Source organism: Protopterus annectens, chromosome 9.part0 (assembly GCF_019279795.1).
Source record: "Protopterus annectens isolate FY-2018-M chromosome 9.part0, PAN1.0, whole genome shotgun sequence".
Taxonomy (NCBI): domain Eukaryota; kingdom Metazoa; phylum Chordata; order Ceratodontiformes; family Protopteridae; genus Protopterus; species Protopterus annectens.
The window spans coordinates 1252149894-1252175458 of NC_056743.1; the positions used below are offsets into that span (position 1 = coordinate 1252149894).

At 38.7% G+C, this 25565-nt stretch overlaps 1 protein-coding gene across 1 annotated transcript in view; it reads left to right on the forward strand.

The window, feature by feature from the left end:
- Nucleotides 1-25565, forward strand: part of LOC122811974 (protein phosphatase Slingshot homolog 3-like) — a 1030454-nt gene that overhangs the window by 709770 nt on the left and 295119 nt on the right. The window contains exon 9 of the mRNA XM_044084176.1: nt 22828-22956. Within this exon, the coding sequence (XP_043940111.1) occupies nt 22828-22956 (129 nt within the window). The remainder of the gene's footprint in view (nt 1-22827; nt 22957-25565) is intronic.

Here is a 25565-nt window from a genome sequence, read left to right on the forward strand (position 1 = left end):
ATCGACCCATCTCATTACTTAATGTTGATTATAAAATGTTTATGAGTATTTTTGCTGATAGATTGAAGACAATTATCCCCGGCATTATAGACATAGATCAGACGGGCTTCATTGTAAATAGAAATACTTTTGATAATATAAGAAGAACTTTAACATTAATTGATTTTGCAAATAGGAAAAAGAAAGATTTAACACTTATTAGTCTTGATATAGGTTCAGCATTTGATTCAGTAAGTTGGGACTATCTGTTTACCTTAATGAAATGCACAAATTTCTCTGATGCATTTGTAAATTTAATTGAACATTTATACAAAGGAACGCTTGGCTTATATTAAGGTAGGAACATATGTTTCACAAAAATACCCATTCTTAAAGGTACAAAGCAAGGATGTCCACTTTCTCCACTATTATTCACTTTAGTAATGGAGCCTTGGGCTAATTTGATTAGAAACAGTACTGACATAGAGGGTTTTGAAATAGAAGAAAATACAACATCAAAAATTCAACTTTTGCAGATGATGTTCTAATTACATCAGCAGGATCTAATTCTTCTATGCAGTCTTTATTTGATAAAATGATGAATTTTAAAAGTATTTCTGGTTTAATATTCAATGAAGAAAAACTAAAATACTACCTATATATACACGAAAAATACTCACATTAGTGATTTCACTAAATATGTACCCAACTCAGGTCAGATAACTTATATCGGTATAATACTATCTAAAGATATTAAATCTATTATATATAATAACTATAATACCTGTTTTCTTAATATACAAAATCTTTTTAATACCTGGAATAATATGTTTTTACTATGGAGGAGAGACTTACAATTATTAAAATGATAATATTCCCCAAGATTTTATACTTAATACAATCAATAATACTTTCACCTACAAAATAACTATCAAGAAACTGAATACACTAATGTTAAATTTCTTATGGGCACCTAATAGACCTAGGATTGCATTAAAGAAACATACTAATAGCTGGTCTCAAGGGGTATTTCTTTTCCAGACTTTAATTTATATATTATCTCTTCTATTATAAAAGTTATTACTTTATTAATAGATCGGTCATATGTCGCAAAATGGAAAGATTATTGGGAGCTAATTAGTATGCACTTCATGAAAATCTCCTTAACACATAAAAATATGATTATAAATAACTCCATGTTGTGGTTGCTAAAGGAATTTTGTACTTCACCTATTACACCTAAACATATGGTCTGTTACCCATTAAATATTATTATTAGTTATCGTAACTTTATATTCATGCACCCTAAGTATAGGGAATGGAATTTTATTGTATTCCTATAATTTATACTCAGGGTATGCTTATGTCATCTACTTCTGAAGGAGCTCATTTAGCTATAGATAATAATCTAAAGTACTGGTATCAGCTGATATCTGATAATAAAGTTAAAATCTAGATTTCTTAAAACAAGAATTTGATCTAAGAGAAACTTGCTGGTTAGAGGTTCAGATCTTTAGACAACATCTCATTGATAGAATAGATCTAATGTCTATAACAGTTAAAGAATCTATTCCAAAACTGATTGATTACTTGATAATAAATTTACAGCATAAAGTTTCTGATAAAGGTAAACTTTCATATATATATAAAATTATCAGACAAGAAACTTTTACAATGTAGATTCATACTGGAATTATTTCACCTCTATTAATGGGGACCCACCAACTCAACAAGATAAACAATATATATTGGAATCTGCTTATAGAACTACATCTTCCATTGTCTGGAGACTTTATACATGGAAATTTTTACATAGATCTTTTATACACCTTTGATGATGAATAAAATTAATAATAAAGATAATCTATGTAAGAGATGTAATGTAGAAATTAATGCTGACTGGGCTCATATGTTTTATGACTGTATGAAGTTGAAAGAATACTGGAAGTCAATTAATGAATTTTTGCAGGCTCTTTTTACAGATAATTTCATTATTTCTAAGTCTCTTATATTATTCAACACACCTGTACCTCAATGTGTTAAAAAGATTAAGCTTCCCTTGTTATGGTCTATCCTAGCAGTGGCTAGGAAAATAATAACTAGAAATTGGATTTCAGATACACCTCCTTCGTTCAATGAATTTAAAAATGTTGTGAATATAATGTGTCATATGGAAATAAGCACAATTAGAATGAGAACAACTAGAAAAACATCACATTTTATTGTATGGGATAATTTACAAAATTTGTTAAAAAAAATTCTAATTTCAATAGCACAATATTTTAGTTTAATTGATTTGATTGTAGTGGATGTCTTTGTAAATACTTTAGTTGTTTTGTTGAATATTATAATAATACCTATTTTTAATTATTTGTATAAAATTGTTATGATATTTCTCTTATATGTTAAAACAATAAACTTGTTTTGAAAAAAAAAAAAGAAGCCAGTACATATTTTAACATGCAAGCCCAGCAATTCAACATTCTGAAAATTAAATTAGCAGAATAAATTTCTGTTAAAGGCTTTACCATCCTTATCAAATGGAAAGGGGATGGCGTTCATATGTTTTGGCAGCAGGCTTATCACTACACAATCTTATTGGGAGTAGGGAACAACAGTGTGTGCATCGAGATAATTTATCCAACCTATCAAGACTTTTTTGGAGAAGGGTGCGAACTGTCAGGCAATAATGCAAGCTGTTAAACACATCACAGAAACACAGTAGGACTAGATGCATGATAAAGAAACTCCAGTTGTAATATTTCATAGTATATTTGCCGAGACATGTTGATTTCATTCCATTCATACTGAAATAAAGTATCTCATTTTGTTAATGGTGTTAAAAAGATAATCCTTTTGAAAACAATCTGAAGAAAAAGAATTTCCTCAGAATCTTCAGCTTGTAAAGAATGTCAAGAATCACACTACACTTCCTGCCCATTGGACTGGAATTCATTGTCAGGTGGGGAGGGAAATCTTCCCTTCCATATTAGTTTGGTAGGCATTAAGAGCTCCAACTTAGAAATAATATTGTGGAGATATTGATGATCAGGATCTGCTTATGCTGGGAACACTGGGAAGCATCAAGTATGTAGAGATGCTCCATATTTACAGTACCAAGTACACATGGCTCAGCATTCTTAACAGTCACTGGGTGCTGTAGATTTAGGATTTTGTCTGTCTTAGACTTTTCTTCAGAGATGGTGTAGTTCCTCATACTGCCTTTTTGTTCATCTCTAAAGTGTTATCAAAAGACTTATGGCATTTAGAGTCTGAGGTTCCTTTCCATACTTATTTTCAGTTTTCAGGAAACAAAGGAATATACACTTGACAGTTTGCAAATAAGGATTTTTCTAGAACTTTGTGTAGCTACACCCAGTCTCAGTTTGGTGCATCTCCACTTTGTCACTTGCCTTTACCATTACTGTAACATGAGCACTTCACAAAGATAGCAGTTACTCATCTTGCAGAGGTCTGCATTTTCCCATCACTGGTAATTTCTCATCAGTCACATGAAGCACAATTCTTATTGTTGCCGAAGCCTAAGAGCTGATTGATGACTGTACCAAGTAAAGGGATAACTGACTTCCTTGAGTACTCTGTCCTATTACTCTGTCATGGCTTGCTTTGCAAGTTCTCAGACGTGTCTGCTCATCCTTCCAGTTGCAGTCTTCATTCCTTAAATTAAGGTCTGTCCTTCTCCTGAAAAATCTGCAGGTAAACGCATTTAGTTGTCATTGACTACATTATCCTAACTCTATAGGAATGGCATTAAAATGGATAAGAAATTATTTTATTTTCTGGGACCTTCTTCACAGGACTTTACACTTGATGTATCTTCTGTATATTATTTTCCTTTACTACGAAAAACGTGAGTCTTCATTCTTGATGGGGCATGCATACTTCCTTTGACTTTCGCATGACATGTCTGCACCAGATTTAAGGAATGTATGTGCCTCAGTGATCCCCAAGTTCTTCCTATGTACCCAAGCAGTTCAGCTCTCCTTCTTGTTTAGTTTATTTAATTAGTTTACTTTTGTAAGCATTATGAACTTTATTTCAAACAGGATAAGTGGAGAACTGTTAAAAGAAAAGCATTGTCTGTGTTTAAATAAGGCAGGCTTGGACCAGTAAAACAAAATGGTTACTTTTATTTCTTACTGAAGGTAGTTCACAATATAAACATTGAAATGTGAGCACACAGCAAACAGTGATAAAATGGATGGGAAGTCAGATAGCAAATGGCTGATAACAAAGCAGGTATTTATAAAAGTATTTGCATTGACTGAGCAGCTACATACAAAGTTTATGCAAGCAAAAGGTGTTGATTCTCCTAGTAGCTGGATATTGCAAAACACATAACCGCATATGCATCGCGCACACTCGCATGCACTCATATAAACACACACTCGTGTACATGCATTGCACTCACATTTGCGCACTCAAGCACATTCACACATATCCATGCACTCATACATACACACTCACTGGTGATCACTTGCGTACAAGCTTTTGCAAACACTGGCACACACACACACACACACACACACACACACACACACACACACACGCTATGGTTCTGGTGCAGCTGGATCGCACAGGCTTAGGGTATGTCAACATAGCTCTCAAGTGTACCTCATTATGAGAAATGTACCTCATTTGGAGTCTTAAAAAGTGGATGTTCCTCAAAGTTCCACACTGAAAGGATCTGTCATACATTCAGTGTTAGGAATTTTTTAACTGCTAGCCATGGATAAATAGATATGAATCGTATTCATTCATTAAAATATCTTTTTTTATAAGTAAAACCAGCATATTTTAGCCATCATATGACCATCCTAGTTGAAGTTGTTAGTAAGGCATTAGTAAGTGTTCCACATTTTGCCCATTTGTCTCACATTATGAAGGCTAATGTTCCTCATTTTGGAGAAAGGAGGTTGAGAGCTATGCATGTCAATAATGTCACTCTTTACAGTTTCATGCTTCCTGGTGTTTGGAAAACACAGCGTGATACAACCCTAATAATTCTTTAACTTGCCTGTTGTAAAAATATATATTTATTGCTTTTCTGGTACATTGCTGAAGATTATAGTGAGTCAGTAATGAAAGTCATTTGAGTTCTGTGCTTCTGTTAAAAAAACGTTTTTGCCAATGTAACATCTTTGCAAGGTTCTTTGAGAAGTTTTTTTCTTTTTTCTTTATTTTTTGGCAGGTAATTAAATCCCTGATGTTAATTCGGCAGTAATGCTATTGATTATAGTCCCTTTTTTTCCAGTACATGCCAGATGAAGCAAAATCTGTTACTCTGTTCACTTGCCCTGTTGGTTGTAAAATGTTTGGTTTGAAGACAGATCGCAGAGGCTTAGATACTGTCAGTAATGCTACTCATTACAGTTCTGTGTGTCCTGTTGTTCAGAAAAGGCAGTGTGATAGAACCCTGATCTCAGTTTACGTATCTGCTGTTTTATGTAAAAAAAAAAAAAAAAAAAAAAGTATATTTTCTGGTACATCACTGAAAATTACAATGTGTCAGTAATCACGGTAATTTGAGTTCCGTGCTTGTTATTGTTAAAAGGTTAAGCTGATGCAGCACTTTTTGCAATGTTCCTTGTGTAATTTTCACTCTTTTTTTTTTTTTTGCGGGTAACTAATTGCTGATGATAAATTTCCCAGTAGTGCAATTGATTATAGTTCCGTTTTTTTATTTCATTAAATGTTAACTGACAAAACCTGTTGCGCTATTAACTTTTTAGCAGAGTTAGAATAAATATGGCCCGCAAAATCATCCCTTATTTTCTTATCTTTGGCTTTGTTTAGAAATTTTAAGCAAAGAAGTAGATAGGCTGCAGAAGAAAAGTACAACCCACAGACGAAAGGTGAAAATGTCATTATTAAAATGAAGACTTCGAAAGCACCTCATAATAAAACATTTTCACCTACAATCTGTGGGGTTTATGACTATTTTTTTAATCGGAACTGGGTATCCGGAGACGTTTTCCCAGGGGAATCAAAACAATCCTGGAATGTCAAAAAAAGTAGCGACAGTCAGGGGGTGGGAAAAAGGATGATGTCAGCTTGTGGGAGGTTCTGATTGACTGAAGTGAGAGCGGGACACTGTGCTGAACTAAAACCTTCAAATGCAAAGAAAATACAGTGAAACACGGGGTAAATAAAATGTGTAATCGTTTTTATAACAAAAATTAACTATTGCCAGGAATAAAAAAGAAAAGGTTGCCTGAACATCATATCATTGACAATCTCCCTTTAATAAACACAAATATGCATTTGAGGTTTTTGATAGTTTTTCTTATTCAATTATTTTTTCCTCTAATTTCTCTCTTGCTCTTTTTAAATATTTTCTATTGAGAAATTCTGGGCATCTTGCATAATAGTAACAGTACAGTTGCCAGTGTGGAACATTTTATGTTTGATGAATGACAGTCGAGAGAGGTCTCAAGCGACAATATAGAGAGGTCTCAGCTCCCCAGCAGAGATGCATAGACCTGATGGAACTAGGTCATTCCAAGCCTGTGGAAATCATTATATACATGAGGCAGTACTGGAGTTAGTGTCCCAACCCTCTGCTTCATGCAGGCCTGACTATTTTTACAGTGTTCAGGACTGTTCTAGATTCTTATGTATGAATTGGTGGATTTGCCTACAGTGTCCTTAGAGACTGCAGAGGGAGCTGTTCTGTTCTCAGTGTAACACTTTTTCCCAATAACCAGAAGAGTAGACTGTTAGACAGTTTTGTAAAGAAAGATTACAAAGCAGCATAGCTGGCCTTCAGACCCTTGAATTTTGAGGCAAACATGCTGAAGTTGCAGGTTGATATTTTCAGGCAACTCCTGAAAGGTTGTGAAGGATTTATGGATAAAACTGTAAAGGTTATGGTCTTGCGCTACGTCCAGACTGTTATGTGGGTGGGCAGGCATGCTGTCAAATATGGCTATGATGCTGTGAATGCAGCACTAGGGCTGCTGCTAAAGGGTTTGTCATCAGGAGGAATTCTTGGCTGAAGACTTGGTCACTGCTAGGAGGATATCAAGGCACAGCTTCTAAGTGGCCAACACTTTAAGAGAGTGAAGGAGAAAATCAGTATTTTACTGAAGCACATTTCATTCTTCAGTTCCTCTTTATACAACAGGAATCACCATACAAAACTATGCCCATATCAGTAGAGGCAAGGCAGAAGGAAACAGCCTAAAGGTAAGAAGGATGCTGAAAAGAAGTAATGGCAACAAGAAAACAAAGGGAGTTTGGGAGCCCCCTCCCCCCTGATCACATCTCCCCAGTAGGGAGCAGATTCAAATATCCTATTTTTCCCCTCTGTAGTTCCCAAAATCCCTACCCTGGCTTCTCTGTATCACCAGTTGTCAAACTCCCTGCCCTGGCCTCTAACTCTCCACTTGTCCCCCTTCAAACCAAAAGGTTGGGGCCAGCTGGGCTACTTCCTCCAAAAACTGGGTTGAGATAACAGAAAATAGATTCTGCAATCTCTTCCAAAGGTTGCACTGTGCAGTTTTTGTTACAGTCAAAAGTGTAGGGCATTCTTCATGTTTCAAAGGATGAAGAACATATGGTGAATCCTCTCATCCTAAAAATGCTGGCTCAAGGGGCTATTGATTCTGTCTCCAGGAATCAACTGGCCTAGATTTTTCTTCTAGACTGTTCCTGGTACTAATGAAAGGTTCCTTGTCCACCCTAGCTCACCCAGGCCTTGATGGTAACACTAGACCTCAGCTACACAGCTTCACATTCTTATTTACAAAGACCACTGATGCTATCTTGAAATATAGTAGAGGGTCACCGTTACCAGTTTATTTCCTTTTTCTTTGCTTAGGCTAATGCATCTACAGCATTTACAAAATGTCTGGCTTTAAAAACTGCTCATTTCAGGACCAAAGGCATTATATCTACTCCTACCTGGACAATTGCCTTATCCAGTTTTAGGCAAAAAAAAGTGGTGCAGGTGTTGTAAAGAGAGAGTCATTTAAGGAATGGGTAGTTGAAATTATTCGGGAATTATTAGAGAAGACAGAAATTTCTTCTGAAAATATAGTTAGGGAGTGGGATAAAATTAAAGTGGAGTTTAAAAATAGGGTCGAAATAAAACAAAGAGAGATATGGTTAAGAAGTAACAAGAATTGTCTAGAGGAATTTTAAAGTATTGCAAAATAGGGGGAATCTCACCGAACAAGAAGATGAGCAATTGCAGAATGCTAAACAGAAAATAAGGGATCACCTTGACAATGTATGAGTTAAGAAAGATTGCTGTTAAGCAACTGTTTTTTGATAACTCCAGAGCACAAAAAATGTTAGCACAATGGAACAAGTCAGGCAACAGAAGTAGAAAGGGTTGTTGCCAAGCTTAGGGAGCATATAACAAGAGTTCCTGTTGTGGTACTATAAATATTTCAAACATTTTATGAAAGTCTGTATAATGGAGAGAAATATGAAAATCAAAACCAGGTACAAATGGAAAGGTTTATGGAAGAATGGAATATGCCAAGGTTAGAGGTAGATGAGGCTCCATTACTAACAGGATAGGAGGAGATGAGATAGAAGTGGTGATGTATAACCAATTTACAGGAAAGTCCTCAGGAATAAATGGTATTCCTTTCGAAGTTTGGAAGTTAGGATGAAAAAAATGATGAAGATCTGGAAGTTTTTTTTAACAGTGTTTTAAGAGGAGGAGAAGCACCAACATCCTGGAAGAAAGCAGTGGTAATGGTAACACCTAAAGAGGGTAAAGATACATCAGATCCAGCTTCATACAGGCCCACTTCAATACTAAACCATGGTTATAAAGTGTTTATGTCTATAATGATTAAAAGAATGGCAAATGTGATGCCAGATTTGATAGATATGGATCAATATCATTTTGTAGAAGGGAGGCAAACATTTGACAACATTAACAGAACATTGATGATCCAGAGAGAAGCAGAATGTAAGAAAATATCACTGCTGTTTGGTAGGTCTTGATGCAGGGAAAGCATTTGACAGAGTAAGCTTGGAATTTATGAGCAGGGCAATGGAAGCATTTGCATTTCCTGATAAAATTGTAAGGTTGATTAGCCGGATATATGAGGTATTGGAGGTGAAAATTAAAGTGGTTGAGTTCCTCTCTGATCATTTATGTTTGAGCAGTAAAACCAAGCAGATGTGTCCTCTTTCCCCTTTGTTATTTGCATTATATTTAGAACCACTGGCAAAGAAATTAGGAACTCAGAAATTCAAGGATATAATTGGTGTGGTAGTCAGGAAAAGCTAGCTGTATTTACAAATGATATTATTTTATAACTGATAAAAATAGAAAAGGACATTTCAGTGTGCTGGAACATTTTGAAACAGTTTAAAATCTTTTTAGGATAGAAAATTAATGAAGCTAATACAAATACAGTAGCAGTAAATTATGTACCAACACACAAATCCATGTTTATGGGGACATGATAAAATGAAGTATTTAGGAGTATGGATTAAAAAGGATTCTGGTGCGGCAGTTAAGGATATGTGGGAAGAGACTAAACACAAGATAATACAAAAACGGCCGTATTTTAATATAAGATAATACAAAAACTGAGAAATTGAAAGCTCTGTTTTATGGATATGGATAGGAAGACAGAAGCAGTTAAATTATTTTGAGTCCCTTTAGGTTTATCCACAGGTCAGGCATATTCTTATCAACCAGAGAAGAAGTTGTGGATAGCAATTGATAAAGAGCTGAAGGATTGTATTTGGGAGGGGAAGATGGCAAGAGTCACGTGGGGTAAGCTGATTCTTCCAATAAAACAAGGTGGTCTGGGATTGCTTGATTGCTTGATTTGAAGGAGTATTTCAGAGCTACACAGTTAAGGCTCGTATACATAGCACAAGCCAAAACCTATAATTCAAAGTGGAAAGGGATGATGACAAAACAGGGAGGGAAGCTGAAGAAACAAGAAGAGACTGGGATTCTGGTTGGTTATTGTTATTCTTCTTAAGGATCTGCATACAGTATATTCTATTCATAAAGTAGCAGAAAGTATTCTAAGAACTAAGCCAACATGGGAATGGAGAAACGCGATTCTGCTGATAGGAATGATTGCAATTAGGGATGCAGAAAACAGGCAAGAAGGGGCTGGAATTTACTGGAGAAAACTGGCAAAAGAACCAAGATATTGGGAGCAAATAATTAGAGAGGGAAGGTTAATATAATGGGGAGTGGCCAAGAATTTATTTGGACTGCAGGATAGAGATTGCCTTCCCTGTCAAGGATTGTTATCAGAGAATAGGCAAAGAAAAAGAAATAGAGGGATCCTAAGCAAAACACCAACACTAGTAGAGTTTTTAGTAGAATCTAAAATAGAAGCTGCTTTAAAAAAATTAGTAGAGCATATAAAATATTGTATGATAATGATAAGAATCAGTCAGAGTAAATTAGAAAGGACTGAGAAGAGAGACTGGATAAGCAATTCACAGAAACAGTGGGAGGGATGTATGTATGTATGTCTCTCAAATATGCAACAAAGTCTTTAAGATTTAGAATCTTTGTTTGGAAGTGTTTACATAGGTATTTTTATACCCCAAGCAAACTACAAAGAATTTTTCCTCAAGTAGACAACAAAGGTGTGATGGGGAACAAAGAAGCAATTGAGAACATAGTTTCTAGGACTGTAATACGTTGGCAGACTTTAAAAACTCCCTGCAGACTACTCTATCAGAAATACTGGGTGAGCAAACTAGTATGACTAAGGAAATTATTTTTTTTAGCTGATACAGAATCAGAATTGCCCAGAAATAGCAAGGTCTTGCTGAGTCTAATTATGGTAGCTGGCAAAAAGGCAATTACTAGGAAATGGAAATCTAAGTCTAAACCAACTGTACTAGAAATAATGAATATAGTAACATGGATAAAACAACTGGAAATGGGATCTTTTGAAAAGGGTAAAAGAAAATTGCATAGAAAAAATGGAAATTGTGGGAACAATACATGCAGACAATGAAGGAGGTCTAAAAGAAAGGCATGATTTGAATTAGCTGTGTAATGTCTGACTGGCGGTGACTGGATAGATTATAAGTGATGTATAATGTTTACAACTAAAACTATGTCAATATTGTTTGTTTTCATTTATATAAATGTATGATTGCCTAGGTCATAAGTGATAATTTAATAAAGATATTTCTTGTTTAATAAAAAAAAAAAATGAGAGTGCAGGAGTCCCTGAAAAGTTCCACAACTGGCATTCTCATTCAGCATTCACACATCAAATCTGACATCAGCCAAGTTTGTTTTCTTCCTGGGGGCCTGCTTGGATACAGCAGTAGCTAGTAATTTCTTTCTCAGGCGAAGGTGGATATCTTTATTATTTTCTCCAAGGACATGGCCCTAAGGGTAACTAAATATAGCCAGGGATTTTCAGAGGATTCTAGGGTATGTGTCCTCCACCACTGGCAAAATGTCACATGAAGAATATATAGTGGTTCCTCAGGAAAAATTGGAAGCAGTGCAACCAGTCCTTGGAATACCTTCCCAATCCTGCTTTATGTGTCGATTGAGTTACTGTGTGGCATAAGTCAAGTAAGTAAAAGTAAAGGGATGCCTTTCTGACAACTTGCCCCAAATCAGACAGGAAGCTCAGGTATAGCTTGGGCATCCATACTTGGGATCTTAGAATGCAATCATTTTGGAGCCCAAGAAGGAGGAAAAGACATAAACGTAAAGGAAATTATGGCAGCCATCCTGGTTCTTAGGGCCTTCCAAACCTTCTGGGTTTCATAGGTCCCTAGTGTGGCTACAGGTAACACAGATGTCATGTGGTGCATAAATCGAAAGGGAAGACATACTTGTCCATTCTGCAGATGAGCTGTGCAGGTATATTATGTATGACTTTGCATTACAGCAGATCCCCACAAGTGGATTTACACAAGAATAATTCCCTACACTTGGTGGGATTGCCTGGGAATAGACAGCCAAGGAAGCTGTGCTTCAGAGCTCCACAACACAGGCTTTGAGAATGGATGCCTTCTCCCTGAATTGGGCAGTTATATTTCTTTATGCTTTCTTACCTATGCCCTTGCTGCCCAGGGTAATGCAGAAGATAAGGGTGGAAAGACTATAAATGATACTGATTGTTCCTTTCTGGTGAAGGGATCACTACTTCTCCCTGTTTTTAGTGATAGCAAAGGAGAAAGCATTGGTGCTGCCACTGCATGTAGATATCTTGATTTAGCTCACTGGGCCTTTGCTGCACCCAGACCTAGCAGCTCACTGGGCCTTTGCTGCACCCAAACCTAGCTACACTCAAGGCAGCTATTCAGAAAGTTTGATCTTGCCACCCTTTGGATATCTTTATTCTGAGGATGTGCTTAAGTCAGTTATGCCCTGCCAGCAATCAGATAATTAAATGTGGCATTCCTGACTGTTTGTAAGATGGAGGACCACAGCTGAGCAGAGGTGTGATACACACACAAAATTATATGCATGAAAATCTTTTCAGGTGAAAAAGCAGATCTGTGCATTTTATGTTCAGCTGAAGTAATTTTTTTTCACATTACTGTTCTTTGTCATGAAACTGAATGCATTTAATTCAGTACTATGATAAAGTTACAATGAGATAAAGGTCTGTGTGTGGTCTGCCTTGATTAACACCATAGCCCAGTCAGTGCTGTTGGTATTAATGAAATAAAATCACAAGAGAGCCTAGGAGAACTAGTGCTAAAACAAAAATCATGTATAGCTAAATAAAAAAGGTTACATTTCTTGTGCCAGAGGAGGATCCAGGATCACTACAGATGTCCAACTACACATCCCACTGTCTCATCATTTTATTTATTTATTTTTTAGGGTAAGTAGATACTTCTGTCAAAAGTGCACTTGTCAGCTGTTTGCCTGTGGACAACCTTCTAGTCTCTTGATCTCCATTTCACAAGTGTTGTTTTCCCTCCATCTCAGACCAGAAAAGTAAAGAGCAAACCCAGCTTGTGACTTAAATTTTGCTTTAGAAAAATGAACATTACCCTCTTCATACAGCAAATGTCTGACCTATAAGAGTGCTCTAGTAGGTATAACTTCAGCAAAAAAAGTATTAAAGTTCCAAGTGCATATGCACGGAGAACCATTCTGTGCCTTCACAAAGGTAAGTTTTCAGAGCAATTCTCTGAATTAGGACACTGAACTATCCTTTTTTTCCCCAGGACCTCAAAATAGAGCAGAAAATATTATATTCCTTGGATGTGCACAGACAATTGAGATTTTACCTAGATGGAACCAAGATGATTTGAAAAAAACTTGCCAGTTGTTACTGTCCTTTTGCTGAGGGAAAGAAGAGTTGCCAATCTCTAAGCAAACTGTATCCAAATGCTTTGCTCCTTGCATTGCATGCCCTTTTACTACAAGCACCATTGCAGTGATCATCTGGTCCAGTTACAGCATACACTACTTGAGAGATAGCCGATACTGCAGCCTTTCTAAATGCAGACACCTGGTCCGTAGTACAGATGTCTTTTGCCAGGCCTGTAAGGACAGTAGGCTGCTTTCGTAAAGGTACTGCATTGTGTACACAGAGGTGTACATGTCATGGTGCATTTTTGCTATTTAGCAAGCACCTTTACATGGTGCTGCATGGTCCTCCAACATGAAGATGTGCAATATCATGAGGGGCTGGATCCATGGGCATGCTGAGTGTTAATAAGGCATTTTGGGGAAGGCGGACCTATGATAATTAGCTACATGCTCTGTCAGCAGAACCTCCTCAAGAAAGTGTTCAGTCGGGTAGATCAGCACTGCCATCCCACCACACTGTAGCAGTGAACACAGCCAAATGGCCACTGAACATGAATGTGATGGAGAGAACCACTGGACACCAAGGCTATAAGTGCACTGACAGTGAAATGGGGACCACAGGTGGGGTGTACACTAGATACCGGGGATCATCTCTAAAGTTCTATACTGGTATCAGTATTACTAACAGGACCAGGGTGTGAGTGAAACCACTAGACTACCAGAGATAAAGTGCTAAAATAGCACAGACATCATAAGAGTGGGTGGAGGAGGAGGGAACCACTAGACAACATGGATCAATGTTTAAAGTGTAGTACCAGCATCATTGGAGTGAGGGGATACACAGTCAATAGTGCACCAAAGTTACTACAGGGACCAGGGGTGGGGGAGGCATACTAGACACCAGGAACTACTCCATAAAGTGTTCTAAGGCACAGAGCAATACAACGGGAATGGAGAGGGGCCAATAGACACACACTAAAGTGCTGTAATGGCACCAACCCCAGTACAGGGATTGGTACTTGGGGTAACCACCAGACCACCTGGGAATGCTTTAAGTGCTATGATGGCACCAGTGTTACTGTGGGAGGTAGGGAGAGGGAACCATTAGAAATCAAGGATGATTCTCTAAAGTGCCATACCAGCTCAGGCATCTTAATGGGGATCAGGGGATACACTAGATCATGAGGGCCAAATACATACATGCCAAATGTTATGGGGGTGGGGGGAACCACAGGAGGCTAGATAGTATAGAGACAGGTACAGAGGCTGTAGTGTGTGTGTGTGAGCCACTGTCTACATGAGGTGGGGGGAACCAGTAGACACCGGGGCTTACTTTTAAAGTACCATAATGGCACTGACAGTGAAATGGGGACATGGGAGTGGGGGAACACTAGACACCAGATATTCATCTCAAAAGTGCGATCCCAGCATTGCAGTTCAAGAAAAATGCAAATTAGCTGGTGATGAGCTCTTATCGCATAGCTGCTGATGTTTGAGTTGCAAATGGGCATGTTGTACTGGAAGGGCCTTTCTATCACAAGTGTCTGATCTGGATCTCTTTGAAAGTCTAACAAAAGTTTAAGAAAAAAAAAGGCCCAATAGATCATACGTTTGACAGCAGAACCTCTGAATCTATGACTGATGCCCAGATACCTTTTTTGCCATTTTCCTGTCATTACGATACTTCTGCCTTGATGCCTGTGTTATCCCTTGACTACCTGGAAGCAAGTTCTGTTGGTGATCCAGTCTTTTATTGTTTGCTCCTGCCCACCTCATTATTCTCATCTTTGGGAGATGTTTCTGTCTAGCAAATGACCAAGCCTAAAACCACTTTTGTATGCAGCACTGAAAATGGAAGGGGTGGCCTGAGCTGCCAAATGACATGTAGCAAAAACAGCTAGCCAGAATATGTACCTTGTGCAGTATGGAAAATAATGGTCAGACCTCTCAACTGCACATATTTTGGGGGAATGTTTCTGTTTTCATACCTGATTTAGGATGTCCCTGTTTTTGGAGGTATGTCCCTATTTTCAGGCTTGATTTACCCATTCACACAATTTTCTGTATCCCCCTCATCACATGTGATGTTTGAAGCTGTCTAGTACACAGAAAACCACACTCCATGGCCAATATATAGCGACAACAGTAGTATAAAGAAAGAAGGGATGCATCTTACATCTCCCTTTTGCTGAAGTAAAAATAAATGACTTTATGTGATAGAATTTTGCAAAATGGTTTATTAAAATCTATACATTTTATGCTTGCTTTGATAATGTGCTTATATTTTTCAGTCACTTTTTTCACGCTTTGCTTTTCAAACATGTTTTTGAGAAGTTTGCCACAATCCTACTGGAAATGGGAAGAGTAATGTGCTATTCAGTATTCCGATTTTATGCTAATTAGATGTTCAAATTTTTGGCTGGATGTTCCTATTTTTAAAAGCCTTTGTTCTTATTTTCAACGTCTGCAGGTTGAGAGGTATGATAATGGTGATTATCAGCATGCTAGCTCGATCCCTAATTGCATATCTAGCATTAATGCATTGGCTGCTCTACTTTTTTTCTGAAACTCGCATCCCACAAGTTCATCTGCCACACATGTGGCAAGTAATCATCTCCCTGTACTGAGGCAATGCAGGGTCCTTTCTTCCGCCTTTGCCACTCTGCAGACTTCATTATCAGCCTTCACTCCTCACAGAGGCCAGCTCATGACTCTGCAGCAGCAGGTCAGCACAATTCGAATATTTTTGTGATACTGAGGTGGTTTCAGTAGCTGAAGTACAATTTCTGAAGTTTATTTTCATTGCTTTCTTACCATGGTTGTACTGTATTGGTCCTATCTCATGAACTAACCTGAGAAGTCTGAACTGCTGCCCAGGTGTCTGTTTCACACAACTAGTATGTAGCTACATTTTGAGCTACATGTCAACATTCTAAGTAACATCTGAAAAATGTCATCTGTTTATTTTCAAGATTTGCTGTGAATAAATGCATATAAAGGGTTACCTGTTATCATGATTACTTTCTGTTGCACATCATGATACCAGCTTGAATCAATCAGCAAGGAAAGAGAGTGGAGAGGCTCTTCCCCTCTGTGCAGATATAACTTGTATGATCTAATAGAACTGAAATGATCAGGACCAGGGAAACTAAAGCTGCAGAAACAGATCATGTCTTTATCTTCTTCTTCTTCTGTCTTTAGGGTGTTTTGTGTTAGGGGTCACCACAGCGAATCACCTGCCTGCTCATGATTGGCAGTGGAGTTTTATGGTGTCGAGTTGCCAGCCTGACGCCCAACCTTCCACAGAAGGGGCACACAACCACGCACTCACACCTAGGGCCAATTTAGACTGTTCAATCCACCTACAGCGTGTCTTTGGGATGTGGGAGGAAACCGGACACCAGAAGGAAACCCACGCGACCACAGGGAGGACATGCAGACTCCGCACAGAAGGTACCCCAGCCAAGGCTCGAATCAGAGAACCTCTTGCTGTGAGGTGGCAACATTAACCGCTGCACCACCATGGCCGCCTAGATCATGTCTTTATCTGAAAATGTGAAGAGGGTGGAACCCATTTGCATGTGCTTGTTTGTAGGTACAGAACTGTACAATAATGCAGTTCTTCTTTCAAACTTGATGATGAACCCTAGGTCAAACTCTTTTCAGCATGAAACAGCTTGCACAGTACATTTCTACCTCCTGAATAATTACAGATATTGCTTTTGTGTGCTCCATCTGAAAATTCAGAATGAAGAAGCCAGCACACTCTGAATAGTGATATGGTCACTTACCTGGTGATTGATTAACCTGGGAAAAAACTGGCTAACCGAACATGAACTTCACTGGCTTAGCACTACAGTATTCTTTGGCAACCTCAGAGTTATTTATTCTATTTTATTTATTTATCTTTTGTAGACTGGGTTAGTCATACTAGGATTGTAGCCTCTTTTCAGGAGATGTCTGATGTAGTATTTATACATCTAGGGGAAATTTGGCCAAGGCATCGGAAAACTTTCCCTTCTTTTTTCGATAGGTACTGGGGGATCTTTTACATCCACCTGAGCTACCACCAAATACGGTAGATGGGACCTTGGTTTAAATTTTTATTCAAAGATGACCCACTCAGGAGTGCAGCATCTCCTTATGCTCTGGTGTGGGAGTAGAACCCACAGTCTTCTGCACCGAAGGAGAGTGTGTCACCTATTGCACCAATTAGCTATATTAGAGGGGCTACATGAAATTCCTCTTGGAAGAGACTGTTAGGACTTGCCTTCCATGTAGGCCATTTTATTTTTGTTCCTGTTTAAAGCTTGCAGCAGGCCCATTCTGTCTGCAGTCTCAGTGACATGGGAATCAATGAATTGGTCACAAATCAGTGCTCTGTATTCCCCCTGTTGCCATGTACAGGGGTCTCCAGGGCACATCATAGTAAATCCCACCCTACATATTTCTACAAAGAGAAAGCTTTGTTAGAGGACTGTTTGTGTAAAATATGGAACTCTGATCAAAATATTGTTGCTGTTTGTCAGGTTCATAGTGGATGACTTGTAAGCCATTCCAGAATTACACATTTCTGTACAGTGGGTCTTCCTAACTTTTCTTAAAGGAATCTGGTAAAGGTATTGCAATCCATTTTCCCAGCGTTATAAATTTGTCAATGCAGTTTGTTAAAAATAAAAGCTGGTTTTCATTATCAGTTGCATACTATGCACGGTCACCTTGCATGGCCTTGCTTAGGATGCAAGAAGAAAGAGTTTCAGAAAAAATAATTTGGCTTCAGTGTGATGACTCATGAGTACAGTAGATAGTTCTCAGACATATATATGTAAATGTGACAATCTGCAGATGTTGACTAGGTAAATTAGGTTCCTGCACATCATGGATGACTACGCTGCCTCAAAAGTTGCATAGTTTGGAGATTTGTGGAAGTCCTTTCTACTCAATTTCGAGGCAGAAGAACGTAAATGTATATGAATATTAGTTGTATGTGCCCATGCACCTGTACTGGAGTCTACAATGTGCCATGGTACACTGTTAATGGAGCAGCAGAGACATATTCACTCTGTACAGGGCTGTGGGGCTACAGACTTTCCACTGAGATATCCATCTACTGTTATTCCAGTTGGTTAGCTGGTGATTTATATTACATTTGCTAATTATTCATGTCTCAAAATCCTACTTTTTCTCAATCAGTTTAACTTTGACAAAGTAAGCAGAATCCCACCCAAAATGTGTACTTTTGCAGATATGAGCTGCTCCTTGTTGTGGACAAGGACCTACACATTGATCAACATACAGTTCCATAGGCTTAATAAATGAGAGCAAACTGTAAACAAAGCAAAGTCCTTAAATGGGGAGGAGAAAGAGAATACGCTTGTTTCAACCCTGCTTCAACAGAGAGGTTGAGAAATTAAAGACATGTATCCAGGACAATTCATAAGCTGAGTATGTCCCATCATATCTAATACTTTGCTGATAATCTGTGCACGTTTCCACAACTTTGTTTAAAGAAGCATCTTTGAATTTTCTTAGCAAGCATTGGCCATGTGATAGTTTGTAAAGACCCTCATAAGTTAGCTTAGCAATCATCAGGTTAAGTCAGTGGCTCCCAAATGTTTTCAATTCTCGGCCCCCTTGCTGAATCCAGCCAGTTTGCAACCCATTTTGTGATATAGGGGTTGATATTTAAGCTGGTAAGCTTATTTATGATGCCCGAGTGGGGTATTGTGTCGAAGGCTTTTGCGAGGTCCAGGTAGGCTGTGTGGACTACCTTGCCCTCATCTATGGCTTTGGTAATTGTTTCAAAGAAATCAACTAGGTTTAAGAGGCAAGATCTGCCCTTAACAAAGCCGAATTAGGTAGGGTCCCGTGTCTGGAGGCTCCCAATGTCCTTGTTTGAGTTCCATGATAATACGCTCCATAGCTTTACAGACCAGACTAGTCAGCCTTATGGGGCGATAGTTTCCAGGGTCCTTGTGGCACCACCTTTGTGGAGTGGGACCACTGTAGCTGTACGCCATTCTTTGGGTACATATCCTGTAGTAAGGCTAAGTTTGTACAGTGACTTAATGTGACGGTTCAGTTCTTTTTGGAGCTCATGTAAGACACAGCCTGGGACACCGTCCGGTCTCATAGATGCTGTGTTTTTTGCTTTGGAGAGGGCAGCTTTCACCTGTGCATCTGTGATGTCAGGGAGGTTACATTCAGTTGAGATCGGCATTTGCTCCTTTGGGGGGGAAGGGGGGGATAAGTTTGCGCTGAATCTGTCTGCTAGGATGTTGGCTATGTCTGTAGGTTCGGTATATTTTGTACCATTATGCAACAATTCAGGGCATATCTGGGAGTTTCTGCCCATGTTCCTGACATAACTAAAGAAGACCTTGTGATTATCTTTAGTGTCTAGGGCAATTTTTCTTTCGAAACTGGCCTTTGATGATTTTATGAGGGATCGAAGTTTCTTGCTAATACTGATCAGAGATGCCTTCCCTTTTTGGGATTTTGCTCTGTCATGTAGTAGCTTCTTCCTTCTGTTGTATAGTTTATTTATGGCCAGGGTCCACCAGACCGGTCTCCTGTTTTTGGAGGAGTGAGTCTTGGTTTTATTTGGGATAGCACGATCCATGCATTCCTGCAGGTGCTCATAGAATGCATTTGTAAAGGATTCTGCGGATTGGGCTGTATTATCCTCTGGCCCAAGGGCTTTGAAGGATTCCACTTCAAGTGCAAAGTTGGCTTTTGAGAAATTCTTTACAGTGATTTCCTTGGCTGGGGGTGGGGAGAGGATATGGATGACCAGGAAAATTTGTTTATGGTCTGATCTTACCAATGAGGGGTTTACCTCTGGTGTGGAACATAGAGTCCCCATGTTGGTGATGACCAGGTCCAATATGTTGTTCCCTCTTATTCATACCAGGATTCACTCACACATCACTCTTACTCTCCCAATCACACACACACACACACACACACACACACACACACACACACACACACTCATACAGGCATTCACTTACCTGACGGCCTGGCTCCAAGTGCTACACGGCCCGGTACTGGCCTGTGGCCCGGTGGTTGGGGACCGCTGCTATACTTGATGCTAGTTCTGCTAAAAAGCTACAGTGTAGGTCTAGACTTAGTTCGCCATGAACTAATAAGCTTAGCTGCAAAATAAACTGCTCCCCAGGGCGCCGCGGTGCACACTTTGGGAACCCCTGGGTTAAGTTAATCCAACTGAAGATTCCTTATATAAGGTGTCAGAATGTTCATCGAGCTATAAAGCTGTGGTGCAACTCCAACTGGCTGAGATCAGCTGCATATTGAGAACTGAGAATATACAGCTGGGTTTTTCCTTTAAAGCCAACACTCCCCATCCCTCAAATATGTTGGCCCGATATAACCTTGTACGGCATGCAATGTCACTTTTAGGGTAACTCCCCCTGCTATTTGGTGGTGCATGCCTCATTTCCCACCCACCTAGAGCAGTAATGACTTTCTTCATAGCCCTGGTGTTACCAGTAGAGCCTGTGAAATGGCTGTGCCCCCACACTCTTCACACTGGAAAGAAGTGAACAGTGAAATGGCCGTGCCCCCATGCTCTTCACACTGGAAGAAGTGAGCAGGCAGTTTTTCTTAATTCCTCTTTTCCTGGCTAGATCCAGCAAGTGACCAACCTTCTAACTGAACATGGGGTGCCTCGGTCAAAGTCATTTTTTTAAGTTGTAGTTAGGTTTTATCCCCGCTATACCAACATAGCTGGCTAGAATTCAGAATATGTATGCAAATGTGATATATGTCTGTTTACATTGGGCAGCAGATGGTCTAGCAGTTAAGAAAAAATTACTTCTGTTTAGCAAATAGGGTAAATGACAAAATAAAATGTGTCTGTTTGCAACTGCTTAAGCAAGTACAATTAATTCTATGGAAGTTCTTCTCACAGGTTTTTAAAGCAATTACAGTCACTTAATACGTTTTAACACACACTGGTATGGATGGGTTCAGTTTAACATTTCCCTTCCCCTCTTTAGATTTAAGAGATATTCAGTCTGCAGGGACACCTTCAAGTGTGGTTGCTCCAATCAGACTCAACTTCCATGAAGACTCTTGACATTACCTTTTCTTGACCCTGACTCAGGAAAACAAGAATCTACTGTCTACCTGTTTTGTTGGCTGTTATATTTCCCCAAAATGCCTCTTCCTTATTGAGTCTTGTCTGTATGTGTTTTGTCCTTAAAGGAATATATTTTCTAGGCTCAGAAGCCAGAATTCATACACATTTGTATTTATAGATTTGCATATGTTTGTGCGTGTGTGTAATAAAAAAAAAAAAAAGAGGGTGCATTGTAGCCTGGCTTTTCCACTTTTGTTGACTAGGTACGTCTATGTGTGCCAAAAGCCCTTTTAAAGTAGAGGCCAAGGAAGATGTAGCTAAATTAGCAGGTGAAACTAGATGTGCAGTTAAATTACAGCTTAATTCACATTGCTTAAATAAAGTAAAAACATTTGTTATACCTTTAAGCAGCACTCGTCCTACCATGATGAGTAATATATGGTGAGTGATATGGTTATCTAAGTGGGCATGTGGTGGGTTAGTGTCAGAACACTGTCTGCCACAGAGTGATAGTTTTCTGCACTGTTTTATGATTTCTTTGTAATGGAAGTAAGATTGCCTTACTCTGGGAATGTTAATAGTTAATCACTTTTATAGACTAATGTATCATTCTCATTTTGTTTATGGGGCATTTGGGGGTTCCCCTTCAAACCATCGAACGTTTAAAACATCGAAGTTCAGATCATCGAGACCAGAACATTGAGTTTTAAAACATCTAAGGTTTAAAGGGGAAGAAAATGATAAGTGTAGGTGGGAGAATGTTTGTGTTTTTGCAGAGCACCAAGGTGCCCTGCATACTGTGTGTGTCTATATGCCATCTGTGTGATGGCACTACAGATAGGGTACGGAAAATCTCCCATTTAGTGCTTCTGCATATAGCGCTAAATGGGAGATTTCCCTTTACTCCACTATAGTGTGGTCTCAGAGTTGGAATATTAAAGTAGGGGGGATGCAGGGGGGTGAAGCCCCCTGCATGCAATTGTTAAAATTTCTTTTTCTTTTTTTTTTTTTTTTTTTTGTTACACTTGTAACCTTCGATGTTTCAAAATTCGATGTTCTGGTCTCGATGATCAGAATTTCGATGTTTTGAAATTTTGATGGTTAGGAGTGGAACCAGCATTTGGAGTGCATCCTAATGATACTATGACTTTCATATATAACATCTGTTTACTCCTTGATAATCTAGACCTTGGCAGGCATAAGCATACTGTTGTAACATTTAGTATGCCTTCAAGGTCCCAGGATTCCTTGCACTGAATGTGAATACTTGACTGTATCAGTGGAACATTCCATTACTTGCAGTTCAGGTTAAAAATACAATTTCCAGCAATTTAGTCTGCTTGTGCTGGGTGCATTTATAGCCAACTGTTATCCTGTCTCTGGAAGAACATTTTGCAAGACCTTTTGTGAGTGAATATGGAGAAATTGTATCAGTAGTTGCCTTTTCCCTCACTCATTCTCTTTTTTGGTTTTCTGGCAGATTCGAACCGAGTTGGAGCAAGAAATGAACTGCAACCTGCAAGAGTACCGAGAGTTTATTGACAATGAAATACTGATTGTATTGGCTCAGATGGACAAGCCTTCTAAAATCTTTGATCATCTGTACCTGGTAAGATTTAAATCTAATAGTTGATAAGGAGGATGTACTTTAGTTTGGCACCCTTTTTTTCTTAAGAGTTTCCAGATGATCCAGGTACACCATCAATCAATCAAAACTGTGTTCAAGAATCGTCTTAAACAGTGATTGTCAAATACAGTGAATATTAAATTACATGCTGGAGTCCCTAATTACATGTAAAATGCACAAGCATGTGAATTACATCATTAAAGCATTACAGTGTTAACAAAGCAGATTGACAGTAACGTTAATTCTGTTTATGTTCCTTTAATATACAATTTTTATAATCTGCAGTAGCATTCATTCTGTTTGTGTTCATTTAATATAGGCATTGTTACTGTTATGCTACCATTTCTGTGTTTTGTACACTTGAAAGGCTCATTGGTTCATAGATTATTGCTAGGCGATGTTCTAGTTAAGCCTTTTGAAATCCATCCACTATTATCCCATTGATAAAACTGGCTACTACTCCTGTTCACAAGGGATATGGGAGATGCTAGGCCTGGGATAAATTTGCCATCCATCCATCAATCAAACATAATGAGGGATGTGCTTTGTTTTACAGAAAGCAAGAGCTTGTTCAGAAGTGGGGAATTCTTTGGGAGAGGTATCTGTCACACAAGCAAGTCCTCTTTACATTGCAGAATGTATTTGTTTCCTTTGTTCTTGTATTTGTGTTACTATCAGTTTTGTGGGTTAGTAGTAGATCAAACAGGATTTTGTCATTTACAGATTTGTAGGCCAGGCCCAGATCACCTGACAGGTGTTTATAGGAGGCAGAGGAGAGAGATAGGGCTTTTAAATGCTCTGGGTAACTTAGGGAGTGCCTAAGTCCCCCCTCCACAGTTTTTTTACTTTCTCCTTTCATAATCTTACCCCCTCGCATTAACTGACTCTTTTCTCATTCCCTCTTTAGTACCCCATATCCAGCTAAGACAAGACCATTGCTATACCACGAGTGGCCACCAGGTGACGCCTCAAGAATTAACTCTCTAAAATAATAGCTTTCTGATCTGTAATTTTCTACCCCATTTCAGTAACCTTTCTAAAACACTAGCTTCTGCTCTGTAATTTCCTACACCATTCTGTAAGCTTTCTGTAACCTGACCCCCATTCACTCCGCTCTCAGTCTCTTGATGCACCTTTCAACCGCCTCTTCTCCTTTGCCCCATGGCATCCTGCTATCAGCGACTTCTACTCTAACATCCTCCCTCTCTTCCTTTCTACCTCTGAATATTGCCCACCTTTCTCCCACCATCAGACTTACCTGTTGTTTTCTCTCACTTTACTGATTGTCTTCCTCCACATTCTGCTCTCTTGTCTCTACCCGCTCTGTTCGCCCTGCGGGCTCACTCCGCTCCCCTACTGTACCCCCAATTCCCACCCACCCCTGTGATTCTACTTTTATACCTCTAGAAACCACACCCCTGCTCAATTGGCACCAATTACACAACTCCTAAATACAATATCCCTCGCCCTCTAATGCAACATACCCTAGAATTACATAACTCTCCTCCACCTCTAACTCATTATAACTTACTATACTTCTCAAACTCAATCTAACTTACTAAACTTCCTACTCCATCTCTAACCTGACTTACCAACCATGCATATACCATTGAATCCTTCTCAAATCCAAATACTAGTCATCCTATTACTTCTAGCTCCTCTTACAACAATCTATATCTTAACCTCCTATGAACAACCCATACACTCTATCCCTACATTTCCCTCTTTTCATACTTCTTCACCTATAATACCTTCTCCTGTGTCATTCCAAAACCCCATCTATAAATCCAACTACTCTCCTGCCAAATTTCACAGACTAGCTCACATTAGATTCTATAACCAGAAAACTAAAAAAATTAGCTACTACTTTGTCATAAATCTTAAACCCAAACAACAAACACTCCATAACACACTTTTGGATGGAGACATGCATCCAAACCCTGGCCCACAGCACACCCAGACCATAGGAACCAAAAACAATGACAAGACTAGACCTATACCACCAACCAAATCTACTAACTCTCTCACCATAGCTCATCTGAATATACGTAGTATTTGTAACAAAATTGCACAACTACATGCACTCCTTGATGTCAACCAATTCGATATCGTATGCTGATCAGAAACATGGCTAAAACCCACTATCAAAGACTGTGAAATTACCCCACCAGGATATAATATAATTAGACTCGACCGCTCATCAAAAAAGGGAGGAGGTGTTGCTATTCTTTACAAATCTCAGCTACAAATCAGCACCTGAACCTCCCCATAAACAATAATGCAGAACTAATATCCTCTAAACTCCAACTAAACAAAAGTAAAGCTATCTATATTATTTGTATATATCTCCCCCAGGAAACAACATTAACACTCTTGAGGGCATTCTTAGCTGGCTCGCTACTAATGTTCCACAAGAAACAATAATAATAGGTGACCTAAATATTGATTGGAATCCTTGTAACTACTCAAACCCTACCGCCCATATTAACCTACATGGCTTCTCTCAACTCATTTCAGGCCCTACCAGAATTAATAAAAACAATAATAAAGACACCACTTTGGACTGGATACTTACTAACACTCCCCAACAA